The 20,465-nt window shown below is 39.9% G+C and overlaps 1 protein-coding gene across 4 annotated transcripts in view; it reads left to right on the plus strand.

Moving 5' to 3' along the window:
• Nucleotides 1–20,465, plus strand: part of CDKL5 (cyclin dependent kinase like 5) — a 212,059-nt gene that overhangs the window by 140,616 nt on the left and 50,978 nt on the right. For all 4 annotated transcript variants that reach the window (XM_073356552.1, XM_073356542.1, XM_073356532.1 and 1 more), the window contains 3 exons: nucleotides 931–1,051; nucleotides 2,290–2,349; nucleotides 13,346–13,436. In XM_073356552.1, the coding sequence (XP_073212653.1) occupies nucleotides 931–1,051; nucleotides 2,290–2,349; nucleotides 13,346–13,436 (272 nt within the window). The remainder of the gene's footprint in view (nucleotides 1–930; nucleotides 1,052–2,289; nucleotides 2,350–13,345; nucleotides 13,437–20,465) is intronic.

The raw sequence follows: 20,465 nt of genomic DNA on the forward strand, positions 1-20,465 counted from the left end.
ATTTTGTGTTTCCCTTGCAAGCACCATAAGCAGTGATTAACTATTGGTATATATTCAAGTAATGGTACTTCAGGCTTTTGAGGCTGATGTTCTCACATCCCTCTTCCTACCTTAATGAAACTCTCTTCTGTACTCTAGTGAGCAGCTGCTGCCTACCATCCATTCAAATGGGATTTAGCGTGGACAAATCTCTATTGTACATTTCTGCACACAAAGTTGATTGTGAGGTAGCAGGCCTTTGCCAACATAATTGAAATCTCAGGCCTTAGCTGCACATGGGTTTTGAACCAGTATCACTATTTGGGTTAAGGGGTCTTTTTTTTTTTCCTACTGAAATAGTTACATTGGTACAACCATTTAGTGTGGACAGTTATGTCAGTGTAAATGTGCCGTATACTGCTACAGCTTATTTGCCCTTCCCTATAGGAATAGGTAGCTATGCAAGTATAGTTAAAGCAGGGTAATTTTGTCTAGACAAGGCCTTAGTATGTGAAACTGGCACAGCTGGCTGAAAAGTTCAGGAAGCACTGGCATAAACTATTGCAGGATATTTAGTATTTTCTCTGCATTAGAGAAATGTTCATGTTGTCACATCATGCAGGGGAATTCTGTTCTAAGCAATTATTTGTAAATAAAATGAGCTCATACTGAATATTTTTAGCAATTTAAATCTATAAGTCTGCTAATTATTTGGGGGTTTAAGCAGTTCTATTTTAACAAGAGCTTTTTGGTTCACCTTTACAGTAGATGGTATTCACTAGATCTTTGTCTAGAATGAAAGCAGGCTATATATGGCTAGATTATGGCCTTTGGATGTTAAACTGCTGGTTTGCAGAGCTAGATTTATGGCATAATTTATGGTACTTTAGTCTGTTAGAATCATAGTATGGGTCAAACTACTTAATTAATATCTATATTTTAAACATTTAGAATATGCTTGAATTGCTAGAAGAAATGCCGAATGGAGTTCCACCTGAAAAAGTAAAAAGCTATATCTACCAATTAATCAAAGCGATTCACTGGTGTCATAAGAATGACATTGTTCATAGAGGTAAGTGTGTATAGCTTTCCACATGGAAATGAACCCCTTGTAGCAATTTTCTTTTTACAGGAAAATAGCTACAGCTTGTAAAAAGTATCATATATGTGTTTGGATTTACTTTAAACAAAAAGTTTCCTTTAAAACAAACCATATTTAAGTGGGTATAGAAAAAGTATTTCAATTTAGCTAAGCCCTGAAGTCACCTAAGTGACTTCAGATACTGTCAGATAACTACCTATGCAGATAGACTTCTCTTCAAACAAGACTGCTAAAGTTTCTACCTAGAAGCCACCAAAAGCATGGGAACCTAAGACTACTTTAAAATGTTGTTCATCAATATAAAAGGCTGATGTCTCCTGGGTATCCTTAGAGACAAAATTCTACTATTTGCATCATGAGACAAAATTACAATGGAGACCTAGCCAAAGGAAAAGGAATTATGAAAATGTTTATTAAGACTTACATTTTCCCCTCCTGCTCTTTATTCTTTATTATTTGTATAACACATGCTGTAAGGTGTGACTTTATCTAATTTTGTTATGTTCTTATTTTATAAAGCCTTGTTTTCCAGTGTGGTTCTCCAAGAGTGTTTTTTGTTTTTTTGGTTGTTTTTTTTTTTTGTTTTCCAATGGATGATTTCAATAATGGAATACAAATAGAGAACAAAATGACTTATAAATGAAATTAAACAAAATACAGGGGAGAGAACTTTTCTGAAGTACATTGTAAACGTGTAACTACTGTATACAGGTTGCATCTACTCAATAGGTACTATACTAAATGTATCTGAGTAAACAATATGTTTATGAAACTAGAGAGCAAAAATATTTCTAGAAGACAAACCCAATGAGCTCCAGAAGGTAATTTTAAGTGTACAAATATTGAGCTTACAAATCCTACATTTTGCTAATAAACTGGGTAATTAAATGACATTTCCACATGTACAAGTTGATTTTGTACCCTTGCATAAGTGCAAGTGCAGATTTACTCTTCCCATGTTTCTTTTGAGAAATTCTTTTAAAAGAAACCACAATACAGAAGCTATGAATTCTTCATGTTTAGCAAAGTACAGGATTGTTTGAAAATTAGTTTTACAGATTACAAGTACTTTCTACTACGGTCTATTTTTGTTATCACTGTATGATTAAGTGTAATTCTTTTACAATGAAATGGTGTTTAGGAAGTTGAAAATTAAAAATGGACATTAGGAACTCTTACTTTTTTTTTCTCCTACTCTGATATTTTAGATATCAAACCAGAAAATCTCTTAATAAGCCACTGTGATGTTCTGAAGCTGTGTGACTTTGGTAAGTTGCTTACTTTTTATTTTTTGAAAGAAGCACTTTTTACCTTAAAAATTCCACATTGTTTATTTGTAAGTTCTCCATCATGTGTATTTTGAGCACATTTTAGTGGTCAATATTCATGTTTCTGGGTATCACATTAATTTGTAAAGATCTCTAACCTTTGATTTGGACCTGTTGTTAAGTATGTTTTTAAATATACTCATTCTATAAATAAAATATGGGTTCCCAAATATAGATTGACATATTCCTGTAATATTCATTTTCTTTTCAAGCATTGGCAGAGATTTCCTTATGTGCAGTTCAGAGGATGAATTAACTGTGTGGACCCATTTGGCCCACACATCAGTAATTTTTCATTACACTTTGTTGTATCATAAATAATTTAGTATGTTGAATAAGTATTGGTTTCCTGTATATAAATGGCTTTTGTGGACTGCCTGAAATACATGAAATAGTATACCATATTACAAGATGCTACATATGTTTTTAGGCTTGAAAGAAGAAAAAGTATGATACTGTATTATTTGAGAAACCATATGTGATCATATAATTAAAGACCACACTGTGATAGTGTGCTCAGGAGGCAGACTTATGGTCATGTGCAATTTTAAGTATGGCATTTCCTGACTTGAGTGCTTAACTATGCTTGTTTAGGCTCTAATTCTGCAAAGCCTTAAGTACTTGAGCAACTTTACACACATGAGTAGTCCCTATTGAGCACTAGTCAAGATCAGGGGCCTGTTTTGCTGGGTCCTGTATTAACACAGAGTAAAACACAGTTGTGTCCATAACGAGTTTACAGTTTTGTTAACCCAGTCAAATGAAAACCAATTTTACAGGAGTACTCGGGGGCATTCCTTGGTGAGGGCTACTTCCATGCCAGTTGCCAGTCAAACCTCTTTAATTTTGGTCAAGAAGAGGAGCTGTTCAGAAAACAAAACTCCCCCCAAAAAAACCACAAACCATTTTTGCTTAAACATGCTTTCACAGGCAGCTAGTCTCTTTTTAAAGGGAGATGGGCCCTAGCCTTATTTATGACACACAGCTCACCTCCCCAAGTTGAAAAAATGAGTAATGTCATGTGACAAATGGATCATGTGACTAAATCAGGCATCTGGGGTTATAACAGAGATGCCTGCGGAGAGCCAGAGAGGCCTTGGGCCCTCTCCATAGGGAGACTTCAGATAGGGAGTAACTGCTTGATAGGGAGCAGAAGGATGGTGCGAGCAGCCCTACACAAAGGCTCTTCTTAGCTCCTAGGGACAGTGCCTGAGCTGTTCCAAGTCCCTGTTCCAACCAGCAAGGCTGAAGTGTAGAAACATTTGGCTGAAGGAAAAGCCAGGGAGTTTTGTTTTCCCATTTGAATTTTGTGAATAAACTAGATCTCTAGAGGTGTTATTGCATACATGAAAGCCTTTGTGAGTTACTGAGCAGTCCAAGAGGGGAAACTGGGGCAGTGGCTAGGGTGTGCCAAAACTGGATAGGCAACAGACGCTACACATTCCAACAAATGTTGAGCCCAGAAATCTTTAGTCAGAACTGAGGTGTCTTTTACACCAGAAAGGAATTCATAGCCCTGAAAGGACGGAACAGTTTTTTGTAGGGAAATGAAAATCCAAGCAAATGTGTTCATGCTGGTGGTTTGTCCAAGTCCTCCGTAACACACCCCTTAGTTTAAACAGTACATAACTCTCTTGTACTCGCCTCCCCTCCCAGTTGGTACCCCTGTTTAACCCCTATGCTTTGACTACACATGTCTAGGTTCCTTCTCACTTAAATTTTAAAAAGTAGGAACAAGATGTGTCTGAAGGGGATGAGAGACTCCTAGCCTAATGAGGTGGTAAATTAAACATACTCACCTCTCTTTGGATGTCAGTCTCAGGCTCCCAATCAGTTCACAAACTTGTCTGCTGGACGAGCCCGCATCTGAAGGAACAGAAATGGACACCGTGTCGAGTCAAGCTCAGGAGTTTATTATGCACAGTGCTGGCGGAGTGTCACTTTGCTTATTAGGCTAAGAGACCCTGCAAAACAATTTATTACCATAGATTATATAGGATGCTTATTGAGCGGAGAGAAGTGACGGGGTGGGAGTTCCCAAGCCCCTGGATAGGTTCTAGCAGCAAAACAAGATAAGAGCAATAGGCCAATGGTCTAAAAGATTACATAATGGCTCCGCCCATGGCTCAAATTAACATATTGCTAACACATAGGTAATTACCCTCAAACTATTTCTATTAAAGTATATAGGTTAAATCCTAATTTTGGGGTCCAGGGGAATGAGGTAGCAGTTCTCCTGGTTGACCAACAGGTACATTCCTGGACATTTAAAGCAAAAAAGCAGTAATTAGTATTTAACAACAACAATAGTTTATAGTTTTACCTTTGCATTTCTGTGAACTGGGATTGGCGTACGTCTGTGAGGGGAGGGTGTCATTACTCATGTCAATCATGTTAGGCCTCTCCCTGAACTCTGTTCTGGCATCTGTACCAGGGAGTTAAGTTTGAGGCCCTTCTCAGCGCTTGGTGTATCTATAACTCGTGATAAGGACACCCAATTACAGCTTACCATCTGGAGTCATGCTGACTCTGCTTATCAACTTGAAACACACAAGGTTGTCTGTCTACCCCAGCTTTCTCTTAGCCACGTATTGTTCTTTGTTAGCTAGCCCTCATGCCCCAGACCAAGCTGTGGACTCCAGGCCTCTATGAAAAGTTCCTAACAGAAATGTTAGTTAAGATTTTACATCCATGTTAAATGGATTATGGCTCTTCATTTTGGTTCACAGCTTTGCCACTAAGAGACAGATAATGATGAATCCTGGCTTGTCTCAAGCAATTATGCTACTTCATATAGTCCGTAAGAACAATGATTTTATTCCCCATAAGTAGTGGCCATTAAGTAGAAAAGAAAGCCATACCATAATTCACTTATAGTATCTAATAGCTTTTATGTTAACTCTTTTTGGATTTATATAGGTTAACATGCTTTGAATTTTGCTTTGTATTTCAGGTTTGGTTGAACTGAAATCACAAAGGAAAGCTTATTTGATTTTGCTTAAGTTGGAATTAGTTATAGTAGCTTCACTCAGTTTTACTACAAAGAGACAATGTTAGACTAGGATCAGGGGTAGTCAATAGATGGACTGCAAACGAAATCTGGACCACCAGACACTTTTGAACAGGCCCAAACATCTTTTTATTTACTTATCATTATTGTTGTTTGTTTTTAGTACTTACTCTGGAGTCTGGATCTTGACTATGTCTTGACAAAGAAATTTTGACCTTGACCAAAAAAATTTATTACTCCTGTATTAGATTAAGCCATTACTTAATACAACCAATTTCAGTAAGCGTGCTTTTATTGCACTTTGTAACCATATAAGTTTCAAGCACATATTGCTAATGTACTCAATGCTTTTTTTGCCTCTGTCTTCACTAACAAGGTCAGCTCCCAGACTGCTGCACTGGGCAGCACAGCATGGGGAGTAGATGGCCAGCCCTCTGTGGAGAAAGAGGTGGTTAGGGACTATTTAGAAAAGCTGGACGTGCACAAGTCCATGGGGCCGGATGAGTTGCATCCAAGAGTGCTAAAGGAATTGGCGGCTGTGATTGCAGAGCCATTGGCCATTATCTTTGAGGCGAACGGGGGAAGTCCCAGATGACTGGAAAAAGGCTAATGTAGTGCCAATCTTTAAAAAAGGGAAGAAGGAGGATCCAGGGAACTACAGGCCAGTCAGCCTCACCTCAGTCCCTGGAAAAATCATGGAGCATTTCCTCAAGGAATCAATCCTGAAGCACTTACATGAGAGGAAAGTGATCAGGAACAGTCAGCATGGATTCACCAAGGGAAGGTCATGCCTGACTAATCTAATTGCCTTCTATGATGAGATGACTGGTTCTGTGGATGAAGGGAAAGCAGTGGATGGATTGTTTCTTGACTTTAGCAAAGCTTTTGACACAGTCTCCTACAGTATTCTTGTCAGCAAGTTGAAGTATGGGCTGGATGAATGCACTATAAGGTGGGTAGAAAGTTGGCTAGATTGTCGGGCTCAACGGGTAGTGATCAATGGCTCCATGTCTAGTTGGCAGCCGGTGTCAAGTGGAGTGCCCCAGGGGTCGGTCCTGGGGCCGGTTTTGTTCAATATCTTCATAAATGATCTGGAGGATGGTGTGGATTGCACTCTCAGCAAATTTGCAGATGATACTAAACTAGGAGGAGTGGTAGGTACGCTGGAGGGCAGGGATAGGATACAGAGGGACCTAGACAAATTGGAGGATTGGGCCAAAAGAAATCTGATGAGGTTCAATAAGGATAAGTGCAGGGTCCTGCACTTAGGACGGAAGAACCCAATGCACCGCTACAGACTAGGGACCGAATGGCTAGGCAGCAGTTCTGCGGAAAAGGACCTAGGGGTGACAGTGGACGAGAAGCTGGATATGAGTCAGCAGTGTGCCCTTGTTGCCAAGAAGGCCAATGGCATTTTGGGATGTATAAGTAGGGGCATAGTGAGCAGATCGAGGGATGTGATCGTCCCCCTCTATTCGACATTGGTGAGGCCTCATCTGGAGTAGTGTGTCCAGTTTTGGGCCCCACACTACAAGAAGGATGTGGATAAATTGGAGAGAGTCCAGCGAAGGGCAACAAAAATGATTAGGGGTCTGGAACACATGACTTATGAGGAGAGGCTGAGGGAACTGGGATTGTTTAGTCTGCAGAAGAGAAGAATGAGGGGGGATTTGATAGCTGCTTTCAACTTCCTGAGAGGTGGTTCCAGAGAGGATGGTTCTAGACTATTCTCAGTGGTAGAAGAGGACAGGACAAGGAGTAGTGGTCTCAAGTTGCAGTGGGGGAGGTTTAGGTTGGATATTAGGAAAAAAATTTTCACTAGGAGGGTGGTGAAACACTGGAATGCGTTGCCTAGGGAGGTGGTAGAATCTCCTTCCTTAAAAGTTTTTAAGGTCAGGCTTGACAAAGCCCTGGCTGGGATGATTTCATTGGGGATTGGTCCTGCTTTGAGCAGGGGGTTGGACTAGATGACCTCCTGAGGTCCCTTCCAACCCTGATATTCTATGATTCTATGATTGTCCTTTTTTGTCTAGACTAGAATTTAAAGGTGTGATGTTAGATAATACATGCAAATTAATACATAGTAAATGTGTCGTGTAGACAAAGCTAAACTGGTCTAGTTAAAGCCTTGTCTATGCTAGACATTTTCTATATATTAATTAGCATATGTTAGCTAACATGTGCCAACATCACACCTTAAATCTTAGCATAGACAAAACCATTAAGAAATGGATAATTAAGACCGTATTTTTTACTGTGAGGTTTTTTAAACATGGAATTGAGAATATTGAGTCTGGTATGTAAACTGTTCATGCCTAAATAGAATTGAATGAGTTATCCCCCTGCACACTGGTAATGCTATGTATGAAAGTAAACATGGATCATGTAGGATAAAGGGACTGATACAAAAGTGATTGAAATAATAATAGGCGCCAGGGGCTGGTCCCATTACTTTGTCCAGAAGATGCTTGGTACACTATTCAGAAAAGCCACTGTATCCTCAAAGTATGGCCAGAGAGAACCACAACTGCATTAGCACACGTATACACAAACCCCTGCACACTGCAAAAATAATAGTCTTATATCCTGTCGTCTTTTTCACTAAGGTGCAGTGGAGTGGGGACAGAACAGAAATGTTACGTTAATTGCATGCAGATGTTGTATGTACTGGTGGTTGGCTCCTTTTATTAAAATGCTGTGAATACCATACCACCTGTGTCACAGTACTGAAAAAGCTGTCATACATCAACATGCTTATGCACCACATGATGGCCAATACTATGCAGATATCAGGAGACTGTTAGGACTAGTGGCTCTGGCAATGGGGTGGAAATTCGATCAACACAGCTAATGCACCAATTGGAATGCCAAAGTGCTTCCAACGGTAGTCAGGTACATCTGTTGCAATCAGTCTACACTCAAAACTGTTCCTTTCTTCATTCCTGTTGGCAGAAACTATGCCCACACACAGGGCTGGATTAAGACTTTTAGAGGCCCTAAGCACTGAAAAGAATTATGGTGCCCCCCAATATGTAATTCAAAATACAAACAATACTATACCGTAAAATTAAATTTTATTTTTCGAAATGACACAAAATTTACATGTATGCTGAAATTAAAATAGCTTCTTTCTGGATTTTCTGGTTGCAAAATTCTGGATAAAATCATCGAAGCTGACTCGACGAAGCATGTCCGCTTCCATACACAATAGGGAAAGTGAATCAAGTCTGTCCTGACACATTGTTGTTCTCTGAGGGTTTTTTATTCTTTTCAGCTGAGAAAATGAGCATTCTGCTGAGCAGTTAGTAATCATCAATGTTAGATAGCGCATCAATAGTGTGATCTCTACATTTGGAAATACACATTGTATTCCGTCTTTCAGTATTGTGTCATGAAGATCAATGTGACTGAATTTCATTTTTCCTGTTTCATTAAACTTTGTGTGCATATAACAGTGGAACTGCCGTACTTCTCCACAGAGATTCATGTTCAAGTCAACAGGGTATGAGTCAACTAGGGAACCTTTTGGGAACCTTGTGAATATTGTTAGTCAGATAAGTCCATATCGTTTAGAAAAGAAAATCTACTTGGTACTTCTTTGTACACTTCACCTCTCCTCTTTTATATGAGCTTCAAGTGTATCAATTATAGTATAGCATAGTAAGTAGATATTGCAAAATTTGATTCTAGGATTCAATGCTGTTTCTGTTGCACTGCTATCATTTGCTTGTTTTTTCCTGATTTGCTTGTAGGACTGGACTTCTTTGTAGATCGTATCAGGCAAGATATCTTTTGATATGTCTTCAAATCTTTCGAAATCATTCCTCAAAGTGTGTAAGTGGTCTGCTAATGATTGACAGAGGTCTGCGCGTGTTTTCAAATCCAATTCTTTTTCTTGGAGAGCTTGACTTTTGTGTGGTAAAAGTGTAAAATTTCATTCCACATGGTCAACATGAATACAAACTCTAGTTCTTGCATCTTGTTTGCAAAGTTTTCTGCCTCTGATATAGTTTCTCCCTTTTGTGATTGGTCTTCAGCTATACTTTCTAATGCATCCACAATCGTTGAGTAGGACTCCAGAATTGCACTTGTTGCCACTGCATGTGCCTCCTAGCGAGTATTAGAAAGAGATTTCAAAACACGGTCATTGCCCAAATATGTTTTAAGAACTGCCCATCGGTGTGTTGAGGCAGAGAAAAATGTATAAAGTAACTGGACTGTTGAGAAAAAACTTACTGCCACCGGACAACAATCAACAGCACTGCGGCCAACAAGACTGAGAGAGTGTGCAGCGCATGGTATGAATATGGCATATTTGTTCTGTTCTTAAAGCTTCTTCTGCATTCCTTGATAACGCCCTAACATGTTGGCAGCGTTGTCATAAGACTGACCTCTGCACTTTGAGAAATCTGTTTTGCAAACTTGGCAGGGCTAATGCAGTACTTGATTTGCCATTTCTTCACCAATGTGGCTTTTCAAATTGAGGAATGTTCTAAATCGTTCAACTGGTTTTCCAGCTGTGGGAGACACACATCTTAGTACAATACTCAATTGATCAATATGTGAAAGATCAGGTGTAGAGTTGACAGATAAACTGAAGTACCCAGCAGTTCTTATTTCATCCACAATAGCTGAACAAACTTTGTCACTCATTAGACCAATGAGTTCATCACATATTGTCTTGGATAAGTATGATGGGTTACCTTTGCTAGCATTCCCATATTTTTAGATGTGGCCTGCTAAAAATGGGTCAAACTGAGCCACAAGCTCCAACAAGAATATAACTCAGAAGAATATATCAATAATAAAACATAAATTTATTGCAATACATGACAGGATCTGATTTCCTCACATTATTCCGATCTACGTTAGTAGGATGCCCCCCTGGTTTAGGTGGGGATAAGTAATAAAAAGAGAACAGAAAAACGGGGAAAGAGTGTGTAGTGGAGTGTAAAGAAGTCTAACAAAGTTCTGATTTTTCCCATGATGACTACTTCGATGCTTTTTTTCAAATATCAAATTTTTTCCAAAAAACTTTTTTTTTTTTTTGGTGCCCCCTGCTTTGCTGGTGCCCTAAGCAAGTGCTTAGTCTGCCTATTGGGTAATCCAGCCCTGTGCCACACAACACATCCAGGCACCTATTACACATCACCATATGTACAGAACACAGTGTGGCGAATTTGTAGAGATGTGTGAGAAGCCACTGGACAAGAGAAGTGATGTGTTAGTAGATCTTCAGCAACATAATGAGATCATATAGGTTTGTCCTGTTACCACTGTGTTGGGGCATCCTATCACTTAAACATCTGCACTGTGGCAGGTACATGGACTTTTTGTTAGCATTTATTGCTTTCATGTGTGGAATACACCGCTACTTGTGGCATAATTATGTGCTAAAGCACTTGAATGCAGTTTTCAGAAAGTGTGCAGAAGTGTGCCAGATGCTTTCGTATAGTCCTAAATTGACAGGAAAAAATTACAGCGCCAGTAAAAGTCCCTGCCACACAAATGTTATCAAAATTTTAGTTGTGATAAAAGTTAGGCTAACTAGCAAAGGGGAATGAGGGGAAGGGTGGTGGTAGAATTACTTTAATAGTTAAACATTGAAACAACCACACACATCTTTTGCCAATTGAGGCCATTTTACAGTATAGGCAGTGGGATGCCTCTTAGAAAGGTGTCAAGCAGTCAAAGATTTTGTCAGCCTTCTTCCAGTGTAATATGATAGAATGAACTTGCCATCAAGTGGATTCTCACATAAGCAGTGTACTTATTAAGCCTATAGTATTAATTTTCCTTTCCCATTGCTGTACCATGTCAAAGCTGAGCACTTTTAAAAGCAGTTGCTTATTGACCTCAGGATTGCATTAGCTGCTGATTGATATTCAATGTTTTCAGGAATCCCTGATGGTGACCAAGTTCCCTTTCAGTTCCTGAAGGCTGGCTTGGATGGAAGACCCTTCCTTGACTATGATTTGTTGATATTTTTCATTCTTTTGCTGTATCAGGATTGTGTTCCTCTCAAACAACCAGCACCCAGCCTGGGATTGAAAGGAATTTTCTTCTCCTTGCTTCTCTTCCAAGCATATAATGAAAGGTTTTTCATTTACATGATTAATATGATGGACCATGTCACCTTTGGCTGAGGCAATACTGTCTGTGTGTTTATGCAGTTACACATATTTATTTATTTATTTTAGGTTTAGAAAATGACCTAATTCCAACTCTAAGCACATGGACAATATTATAAATTTTTTTCAAAAGTATAAAATGAATCCTATATCAATAACTAATTTATCATCCACTCAACCCAACGGACCAATGATAATTTCCGCTACCCATCTTCTCTTCAAAGATCTAGGAGAATGGGTAGAACTTAGTGTGTCCTGGAGGACCATGGCTTTGAGCTCTGCCAGACTAAGGTGTGAAATGAGATCTGCTTCCAGAATAAAGAGTACAGCCTTTGCAGACACAGAAGAAGGGAGGTAGGGGGAAGAAGGAGGAAGCGCTGCTGCTGCCCCCTGAGCATTCAAAAGCAAAGAGAGAGCAGTTACTAAGTCCAAAAGTGAAACGCTGCTCTGAGGCTCTCCTGGATTCCAGAGTTTTTATTTTTTTTTCTCTCTTACAAACCAGTGGAAGAACTCTGTGGTTTGGTTGCAGTGGGCTGTCTATCAGGCCCTAAAGCCATATCCCAGGAGGAGAGAGTTATGAATATTTTGCCTCTGCATTTCAGTATGAATGACCAAACTAGACTCAGTTTACTCTCTGGTAAGGAGTTCCACATGCAGAGTGTAGTTGCTGAGATCTGTCTGGCCCCAGTCCTGCCTGATTATTATTTATTTATTTAGCAGTGACATCATGCTTGGCACTTTACAAAAATGATAACGGTATCTGCCCTAAAGTGTTTATTATTGGCTTTACCATTTGCAGTTTCCCTGTGATATTCAGCTGACTTGGTGGGTTGTGGATGGGTAACAATAATATTTAAAAATTCAAAATTATTCCTCCTTTTGGATTTTCTAATATACCATCCTCTTTGTGTCTGTTTTGGAAACTCTTGCTTACAGGTACTATCTTTGTGTGGTTGCAAATATATAGTGTGATGTTGGTGCTAAACAAACACTAATGGCCTGTGGCAGACTCTGATCCTAATCCATTAAGAGCCTTTATATTAAATTTGGTTGTCAAGCAGATAGGAAGCTGGTGTTGTGTGCTGAGCAGCCTATGAAGTGTTTGTCCTGGCCTTTGATGGCTGCTGCATACTACAGGAGTTGTAGTTTTTGGGTGGTGGTTATATTCAACCTAGTAAGTTGTAGTAGTCTAACATGAAGGTGACCAATGCATGAATCAGTGTGGCAAGGTTCTCATGTGAAAGGAGTAGATGGAGTCATTTGACCAGCCAAAGACTGAAGACCTTCTGCACCATAGTCGTAATCTGTGTGTCTAGAAGCCGTGAGAGAACTACTTATTGGTGATCCCGCTACTCACTGAGTATGTTAGAGCTCTAACTTTCTTTTACAGATCCATATTTTTTCCTGCTGCATAGGGGATTCCACAATAAGACTTGGTACCTAAATTTGAATATAGCTGGTGCAATCTCCTGAGAGGCCATTTAACCAACCCAACAATGTTCCATGCTGATGAAGACTCAAGAGCATAGACCTCTGTGGGACAGACGCCAGTTGAACTTGTCAGTGAAACAGAAACACATGTTTTCACCAATACATGAACACAGGCATATATTTAAAAAGCAATAGGATAACAATGAAATATATAATACTAATCAGTTAGACTTAATACTTATTTAAGGCATTCATTTTAAATCCGATATGAAAAATTGATTTGACCTTTAATACAATAATCAATAGTAGTATGTAAATCTTCATTTAGGTGGAGACATAATCTTTTGTATTATCTTTTTTGCAGGCTTTGCTCGGAATCTATCAGAAGGAAGCAATGCAAACTATACAGAATATGTGGCCACCAGGTGGTACCGTTCACCTGAACTCTTGCTTGGGTAAGTACACTTTCCAGAAGTAATAGCTCTGAGATCTAAATCTTGAATAATCCAATGCATTTACTCAAGTACTTTTGTGAAGATTTACCATTGGATATGGTAGTTGGTTAATAAATTGATTTAATTATGTCTCGTTAATTACTTTGGATTATTCTTCTTGTAAGGTGACTTGATGCTATGATATGATAGCATATTTTGAACAAATTGCTATCTTTATTCAGGTTTACATATTAGTAAATTATCATAACTATATTTTAAACCTTCTCTTTATTTTTAAAAAAAGGTATTTAGTGGTCGTGAAAGGTACTGGATTAACAGACCTGGAGTGTGAAACGTTTTGTTAGCCACAGAATGGATACAGCACAGAGCGTGCTCCACACCGTACTGCTAACACGCCTCACCCTGAGGGGGATCCCACCACTCTGGCTTGAGAGTGTAGTTCAGCCTCCATTTCATCTTTGCCAGCACTGCAGAGATGGCTAATAAGCAAGGTGTCAGTTTTAAGCGTGTCTTTTTGTTGAGCAGGAAGACACAGTTCCATGAAGAAGCGTGGCGGCAGGCTATCGGTTCATTTCACATAAGGCTCTGTGATGTGATGTGAAAAAGTTTAATATGGGCTTGAGAGGTCAGTTAACTTGCTTGCTCACAGGTGGACCAGAATTAATTAGAAATAGCTAGGGGAGAGCAGGGTATGTTTAAACAAAGAGCACATCTGGGGAGAGGAACCCTAGAGGGAACTCCTCCACTCCTCAGTTGTGAGAAGCAGCCTGAAGGAAGGCTCAGAAGGAAAAAGGAGAGACCAGACAAGCTTCTCCAGGGGTGAGCTGGAGGCTGAGCTGGAGCCTGCCCGAGCCCCTGAATAAGGAGGGGAGTGGACCAACCCCTGTGTTGTAGGGTGGATTAAGGCACAGGAAGACAGTCTACAGCAGCAGACATATGCCTGTGACAAGGTGGCTGCCAGCTGAGCCGAGTTGAGCTATAGGTTTGGTTTTTGTATACGTTACTGTTAGACTTTGGCAAAGGACTTTCTGGCCCCAGAAGAGGCCGGATTCTACCAAGTGGTCTGGCCTGAGGGTCAGGACACTCCTACAATAGAATAGGTCAAAAGACAGAGGAGGAAACTGAGGCAAAAGTTGCTGCCTCATCACAGCCAGCCAGGAGGCCTATTGGGGCAGTAACTTTGCCACAGGCCCCAAGCAGCCAGAGTTCAGGTAATAGTTCTTCTTTGAGTTGTTCACACATGTATTCAGCTCAGGTGCACGCAACCAGAGCTGGAGAGTTTTCTGCAGCAGCACCTACTGGGAAGCATGTATGCATGCCCTATGCCACCTCGTGGCTTCAGCCAAGTCTATTTAGGGGTGGTGTGCCCCAACCCTCCCTCAGTTCCATCTCACCACCTGTGGCCTGAGTTGAAGCTCCCTGTCTGGTTTATCTCACAGTTACTGTGCAGTTAGCAATTTTTTCCAGTATTTGTTTTTGCAGTTCATTCTTTATAGTTAGTTATAGTTTAGCAGTCGTATCCACTAGTTAGTATTAGTTTAGCTAGTATTAGGGGAGAGATCAATGGCATGCCATCACCAGGCTTCAAACATTGTTCATTGTGTGAGGTAGCTATCCTAATCAGTGATACCCATGTGAGCTGTCTCTTATGCATTGGTGATGGGCATATCAAAGAGAGGTGCGGTATTTGTTTTTGTTTAAAAAACAAAACAAAAAAATAGCTCTCTAGAGAGGCTCACTTCGGCACTGGGGCCTTCAGCATCCAGCCCCACAACCAGCCTCTGAGGTAGCAATGATCTCGGACAGGCCCTTGAACTCAAACTCCTCCTCCTCCTCCTGTATGGACTCTCCATGAATGAGAACCCATAAAAATGGACAGGAACCATTCCAAGTCCGAAAGAGTCCCCTCTACATCAAGAAGGGACTCCAAACATTACAGGCATTCTTCTAGTGCCCAGGGTAGAGCGAGGCCTTCATCCCATGGCTCCCTGGTGCCAAGATGGGACGTTACTAGTGCCATACCATTCTAATTAAATTCTTCCTTCCAACTGATCTGGCTCATAATTGTTTTCAACTTTGTGAAATTGGCCCTATTAAAGCACCAAATATATATGTTAACAGTCTGGACTTTATTCTGCTTGCACATTACAAATGTGATCAAGTCATGATCATTTGTATCTAAATTACCTTTAATTTTCAGCTCTGTGGGCAATTCATTTTTATCTGGTTAAGACAAGGTCTAATAAAGAAATCCCCCATTTTGGCTACAACACTTTGTGAGTTAGGAAATTGGTGTCCGTAATGTTCAGAAATTCCAAGGCTGATTTAGAACTGGCAGCATGAGACCATTAGTATCTGTCATGCAGATTGAAGTCTCACAGCTCATGATCTCACAGCTTTTTTTCCCCTACACACTGCAGGTAGGTGTGTAAGGCAGCAGTCATCTTGTTCCCTAGTGTGATTTGGTGGTCTATAGCAGACACCAACTAATACCCCATATTGTATTTTATCTGTCAGGACATTGATCCATAAGCATTCAAGGTAATTTTCTTCTGAGTTATCAGTGACCCGAAAACATATAATGCCATTTTTTATGTAGAATGCTACTCCCCAACCCCTTTGGTCCATTCAATCCTTCTTAAATAGGTTATAACCACTGATTTAAATGTTCCAATCATAGGAATCATCCCACCAGGTTTCAGTAATGGCTACCAGATTGAATTTATGTTCATAAATCAGCAATTCCAGTTCCTCTTGTTTGTTACTCAGGTAATTAAAGAATTTCTTCTCCATGTCCTTTGGTTCCTTGATTAAGTTTCTTCTGAACATCTCAATATTATTCTGAGTGATCATACCTTCTCTCTTTTTACCCTCCACTTTTGCCATTAGTTTAACACCCTCCTGACTACTCTACCCAGCCTGCCCCCAAAGAGATCGGTTTCCCTTCTACAGAGTTGGAGGCTATCTAAACTATAAAGCCCCCCTCTCCCTATAGATGGACCAATGTTCCACAAAGTGAAAACCCTCCATCAGTTAGGTTCACTTCCAGAATCTTCTGCCTTGCTTTGCTCGTGCGGTAGGAAGGATCTCTGAGAAGATCCTTGGCAATGCTACCAAACCTCTGGAAGTTCCAGAGATTTGTTCTTTGGACTCAACGTTATCGGTACAGGGTGCTTTTCTTCAAAATGGCTTTGGCCCTACATTTATTTATCAAGTGGTGAGCTGCCTATTTGGGGAGGAAAGGGCGTCACATCTTCCCTTACACAGATGGTTGGTTAGTTTGGGGCAAATCAGAAACCAAAGCTCCCCATCACATTCATGTCTTCCCGTATCTCTTTGATCATCTGGGTCTCGCTAAATAGAGAAAATCTATGTTACTTCAGACACAATCATTGGGTTGCTACTTAATTCTACAAAATCAATGGCCTTTTTTCCTCAAGAGAGGTTTCAAGTAATTCACCAACTTTGTCCCTTAAATTCCACCTAACCATTATGGTCTAGATATGTTTGAGACTCTTGGGCTACATGGCTTCATCTGTTTACGTACTACTATATGGAAGGCTGCATGTGCACATTCTCCATGGTTGGCTAAAGTCTATTGACCAAATTTCCATTTGCTAAACAAGTTGGCCAGGGTTCCCCCAATGGTTCTGAGATCCCTAGAGTGGTGGCAGGATCATAACAATATTTGCAGAAGCATTCCCTTTTTCACCCACCCCCAATGATGACCATAGCTATGGATGCTTCAAAATCAGGTTGGGAGGCACATTTGGACTCCTTGCAAGTCTAGGAGGTATGGACAGAATGAGAGGCATCTCTGAACATCAACATGCTTGAGCTCTGAGCGGTTTTCAGTACCTGCCACGCCTTCTCTTCCCATGTCCAAGGTCTGCCTGGCTTCTCATGAACAATAGGACCATGATGTATTATGTGAACAGGCAAGGAAGGGCTTGATCCAGTCAGCTCTGTCAAATGATGATGAAGCTGTGGTACTTTTGCATCAGGGAAAGTATCTCCCTGATGATTGCTTACTCACTGGGCTCTCAGAATAATTTGGCCAATCATCTCAGCAGATTCCTTTACTGCAATCACGAATGGTTCCTCAACAGTAGAGTATGAATGATCATTTTCAGAATTGGGGTTATCCCATCATTCGATCTGTTTGCTATAAGACACAAAAAGAAATGCCATCAGTTTTGTTCTTGGGCTCACTTCTTGCTGAAGTGTGTCCCGGACCTCATGTACGTGTTTCCTCATACCCCCCTATTCCTTAGATCATTCTCAAGTTGAAGCAGGACCAGGCCAGGATAATACTCATTGCTTTGGATTGGCTGAGGCAGTGCTGGTTTTTGGACCTCTACAGCCTCTGTCTAACCCCGATGACCTCTACCACCTGTCCCAGCCTGTTGTTGCAACATCACATTTGGATTTGGCACTTGATCCCACTTGATCCCAAGGCTTGTGACTTGGCTGTTGAATGGCTAGATCAAGTAAATAGGGCTTCTTTGACTGCAGTCCAAAACGTCCTGCTTAGTAGTGGAAAGCAATCTACAAGGTCCGCTTACTTGGTTAAATATAAGAGATTTTCAATCTGGTCAGCTGGCAGAAGTATTCAGCCATTGTTTGCTAAGATTCAGGACATTCTGGAGTACTTATTGCATCTTCAGTTGAGATAGCCATTCATCTTCCAGTGGATGGAAAGTCATTATTTTCTAATCCAATTGTAGTTAGGTTCCTTAAAGGTGGTATTTGTCTCTAATAATGCCCCTGTAAAAATGCAATTCCCATTTGGGACTTAATCACAGTGTTGGCAACCATTTGAGCCTTTAGCTCAGTGATTTTCAATCTTTTTTCATTTGCAGATCCATAAAAATGTCTTATAGAGGTGCAGACCCTTTTGGAAATCTTAGACATAGTCTGCGGACCCCCAGGGGTCTGTGAGCCACAGATTGAAAACCACTGCTCTAGCTAATTGCTCTCTATCTCACCTTTCTCAGAGGATTGCTTTTCTTGTTGCACTACTATCAGCCAGAACAGTGGGAGAACAAGTACTGACGGCAGGCCCTCCATACATGCAGTTCGTCAAATCTAAAGTGCCCTTAAGACCACATCCAAAGATTTTGATGAAAATTATATTGGCCTATCATCTAAACCAAATGATATACTTACCTGTATTTTTTCTTAAACCACACTCCAGTAGGGATAAACAGAATTTTCATGCATTAGATGTGATTGAGCACAGGCATTCTGTTTAGATAGAATGAAGCCTTTTTGAGCATCTCCTCTCCTCTTTGCTTCTTATACCAGTAGAATGAAAGGCCAAACTAGGTGAACTACAACATGTTACACCATCCTAAGAGGTAGCGGGCATAAGAGTGGCCATACTTGGTCAAACTAATGGTCGATCTAGCCCAGTATCCTGTCTTCTGACAGTGGTCAGTGCCAGATGCCTCAGAGTGAATGAACAGAACAGGGCAATTTATAGAGTGACCTTCCCTTGCTGGAAAAACTGCTAGCTTGTTCCACAAGAGTGCGAGCTACTTCTGTAGCCTTCTTACAAGACACTTCTGTTTTGGACATCTGTGGGGCTCCATACATACCTTTATTCAACATTATACCATCACAGCTGCTTCCAGATCTGATGCAAGCTTTGGGAAAAATTGTTTTGCAGTTGCTATTCAGGTAGGCTCTGAACTTCTTGGTAGTCACTGAATCATGGGCGATGGGGTGACGCGCCCTTAGATGCTCAAATACAGTAGTGATGCATTCTCTAGAAAACCCCATATTTAAAAAGAAAAGAAAAAGAAATCCCTGAGATATCTATTGTATTCTTTCCTTTACGTCAGTTTCTGCTGAAAGTTTCCCATATTGAAGGTGAATAAAGCACTTCAGGATGATCAAATTATGCTATTATCTGTATGTGCTGTATATTCTACAAATACAGAGATTTGGTCACTATAGGGTCTGAGTACACACAACTCCTAATAAGCTAAATGAGAGTTGCAAGTATTCAGAACCACCAAAAAACGGATCTTCTTGGAACCATTTGTTGAAATTTTATAAAAAGATAGTAGAAATTTCTTGTATATGTCAAAATTGAAACAAAGTCATTACCCTTTTAATAAATTCATCCCACTATTTCCAGAGCTGTGCTGACATTACTGTAGGACTTTTGTTACTGGTGCACAATGACAGTGGCATAATAAATCATTATATGCACAATGGTTGTCATTAAACAAAACGAGGGAAATATCAGTTTGTCAGCTTGTAGAGATGTATTATCAAGATTCTATGAAAGTGCTGCATGAAATAAGTTACAAAAGAGAATAAAAAGTGGCTTTTTAGTTATATAACACGACGGGTTGTTTTTTTAATAAGTCTTTGTATATTAGTAAGTAGGCTTTGAAGGAAGAAAGTGATGAAGTGTAACTTTTGACAGTAATATACTGTGCATTCTTAATGTAAATTGACCCTTAATTTTTAAGTGTTCAGCTATCACAGGAAAATACAGCATAAAGTCTTGGTGCACAGTATAGACATAAACTTTGAATTAGCTTGTATAGAAGAGAGTATCTATTATAAATGTGTTTGACACTGTGATCTTTAGCTATTGCTGATACTTTGTTTTAAAGCTATGTTTTCTTTGGTGCAATGTAACACGTGTTCCTTTGCAGCCATATTCTGTGCAGAAATATTAAATATTTGTACTCTTTAAAACTGGAGAATATTATAATTTTAAAGAGGTTTGTGTGTTCATTTAATCTGTGTGCATAAAAATGGAAAATACTTAACTTTTTCATAAGGGGAAGGAAACATTATTGTACAGTATCCAATTATTAATACATTATCCAAAATCTACTTACTTTAAAGAGCTTCAGGTAACTTTTAGTGAAATACATTGTATCTTTTGGGGGCTATAAATTATTGACAAATAGTAGCATGTTTAAAGACATACCGTCCTGAGAGACCAGCTGAATTAGTGTCTGGAAGCACAATCTGCATTCTGTGCACTGTGCGTAGGCCTGTTGG

The sequence above is a fragment of the Lepidochelys kempii genome, chromosome 1, assembly GCF_965140265.1.
Source record: "Lepidochelys kempii isolate rLepKem1 chromosome 1, rLepKem1.hap2, whole genome shotgun sequence".
Classification (NCBI taxonomy): Eukaryota; Metazoa; Chordata; order Testudines; family Cheloniidae; genus Lepidochelys; species Lepidochelys kempii.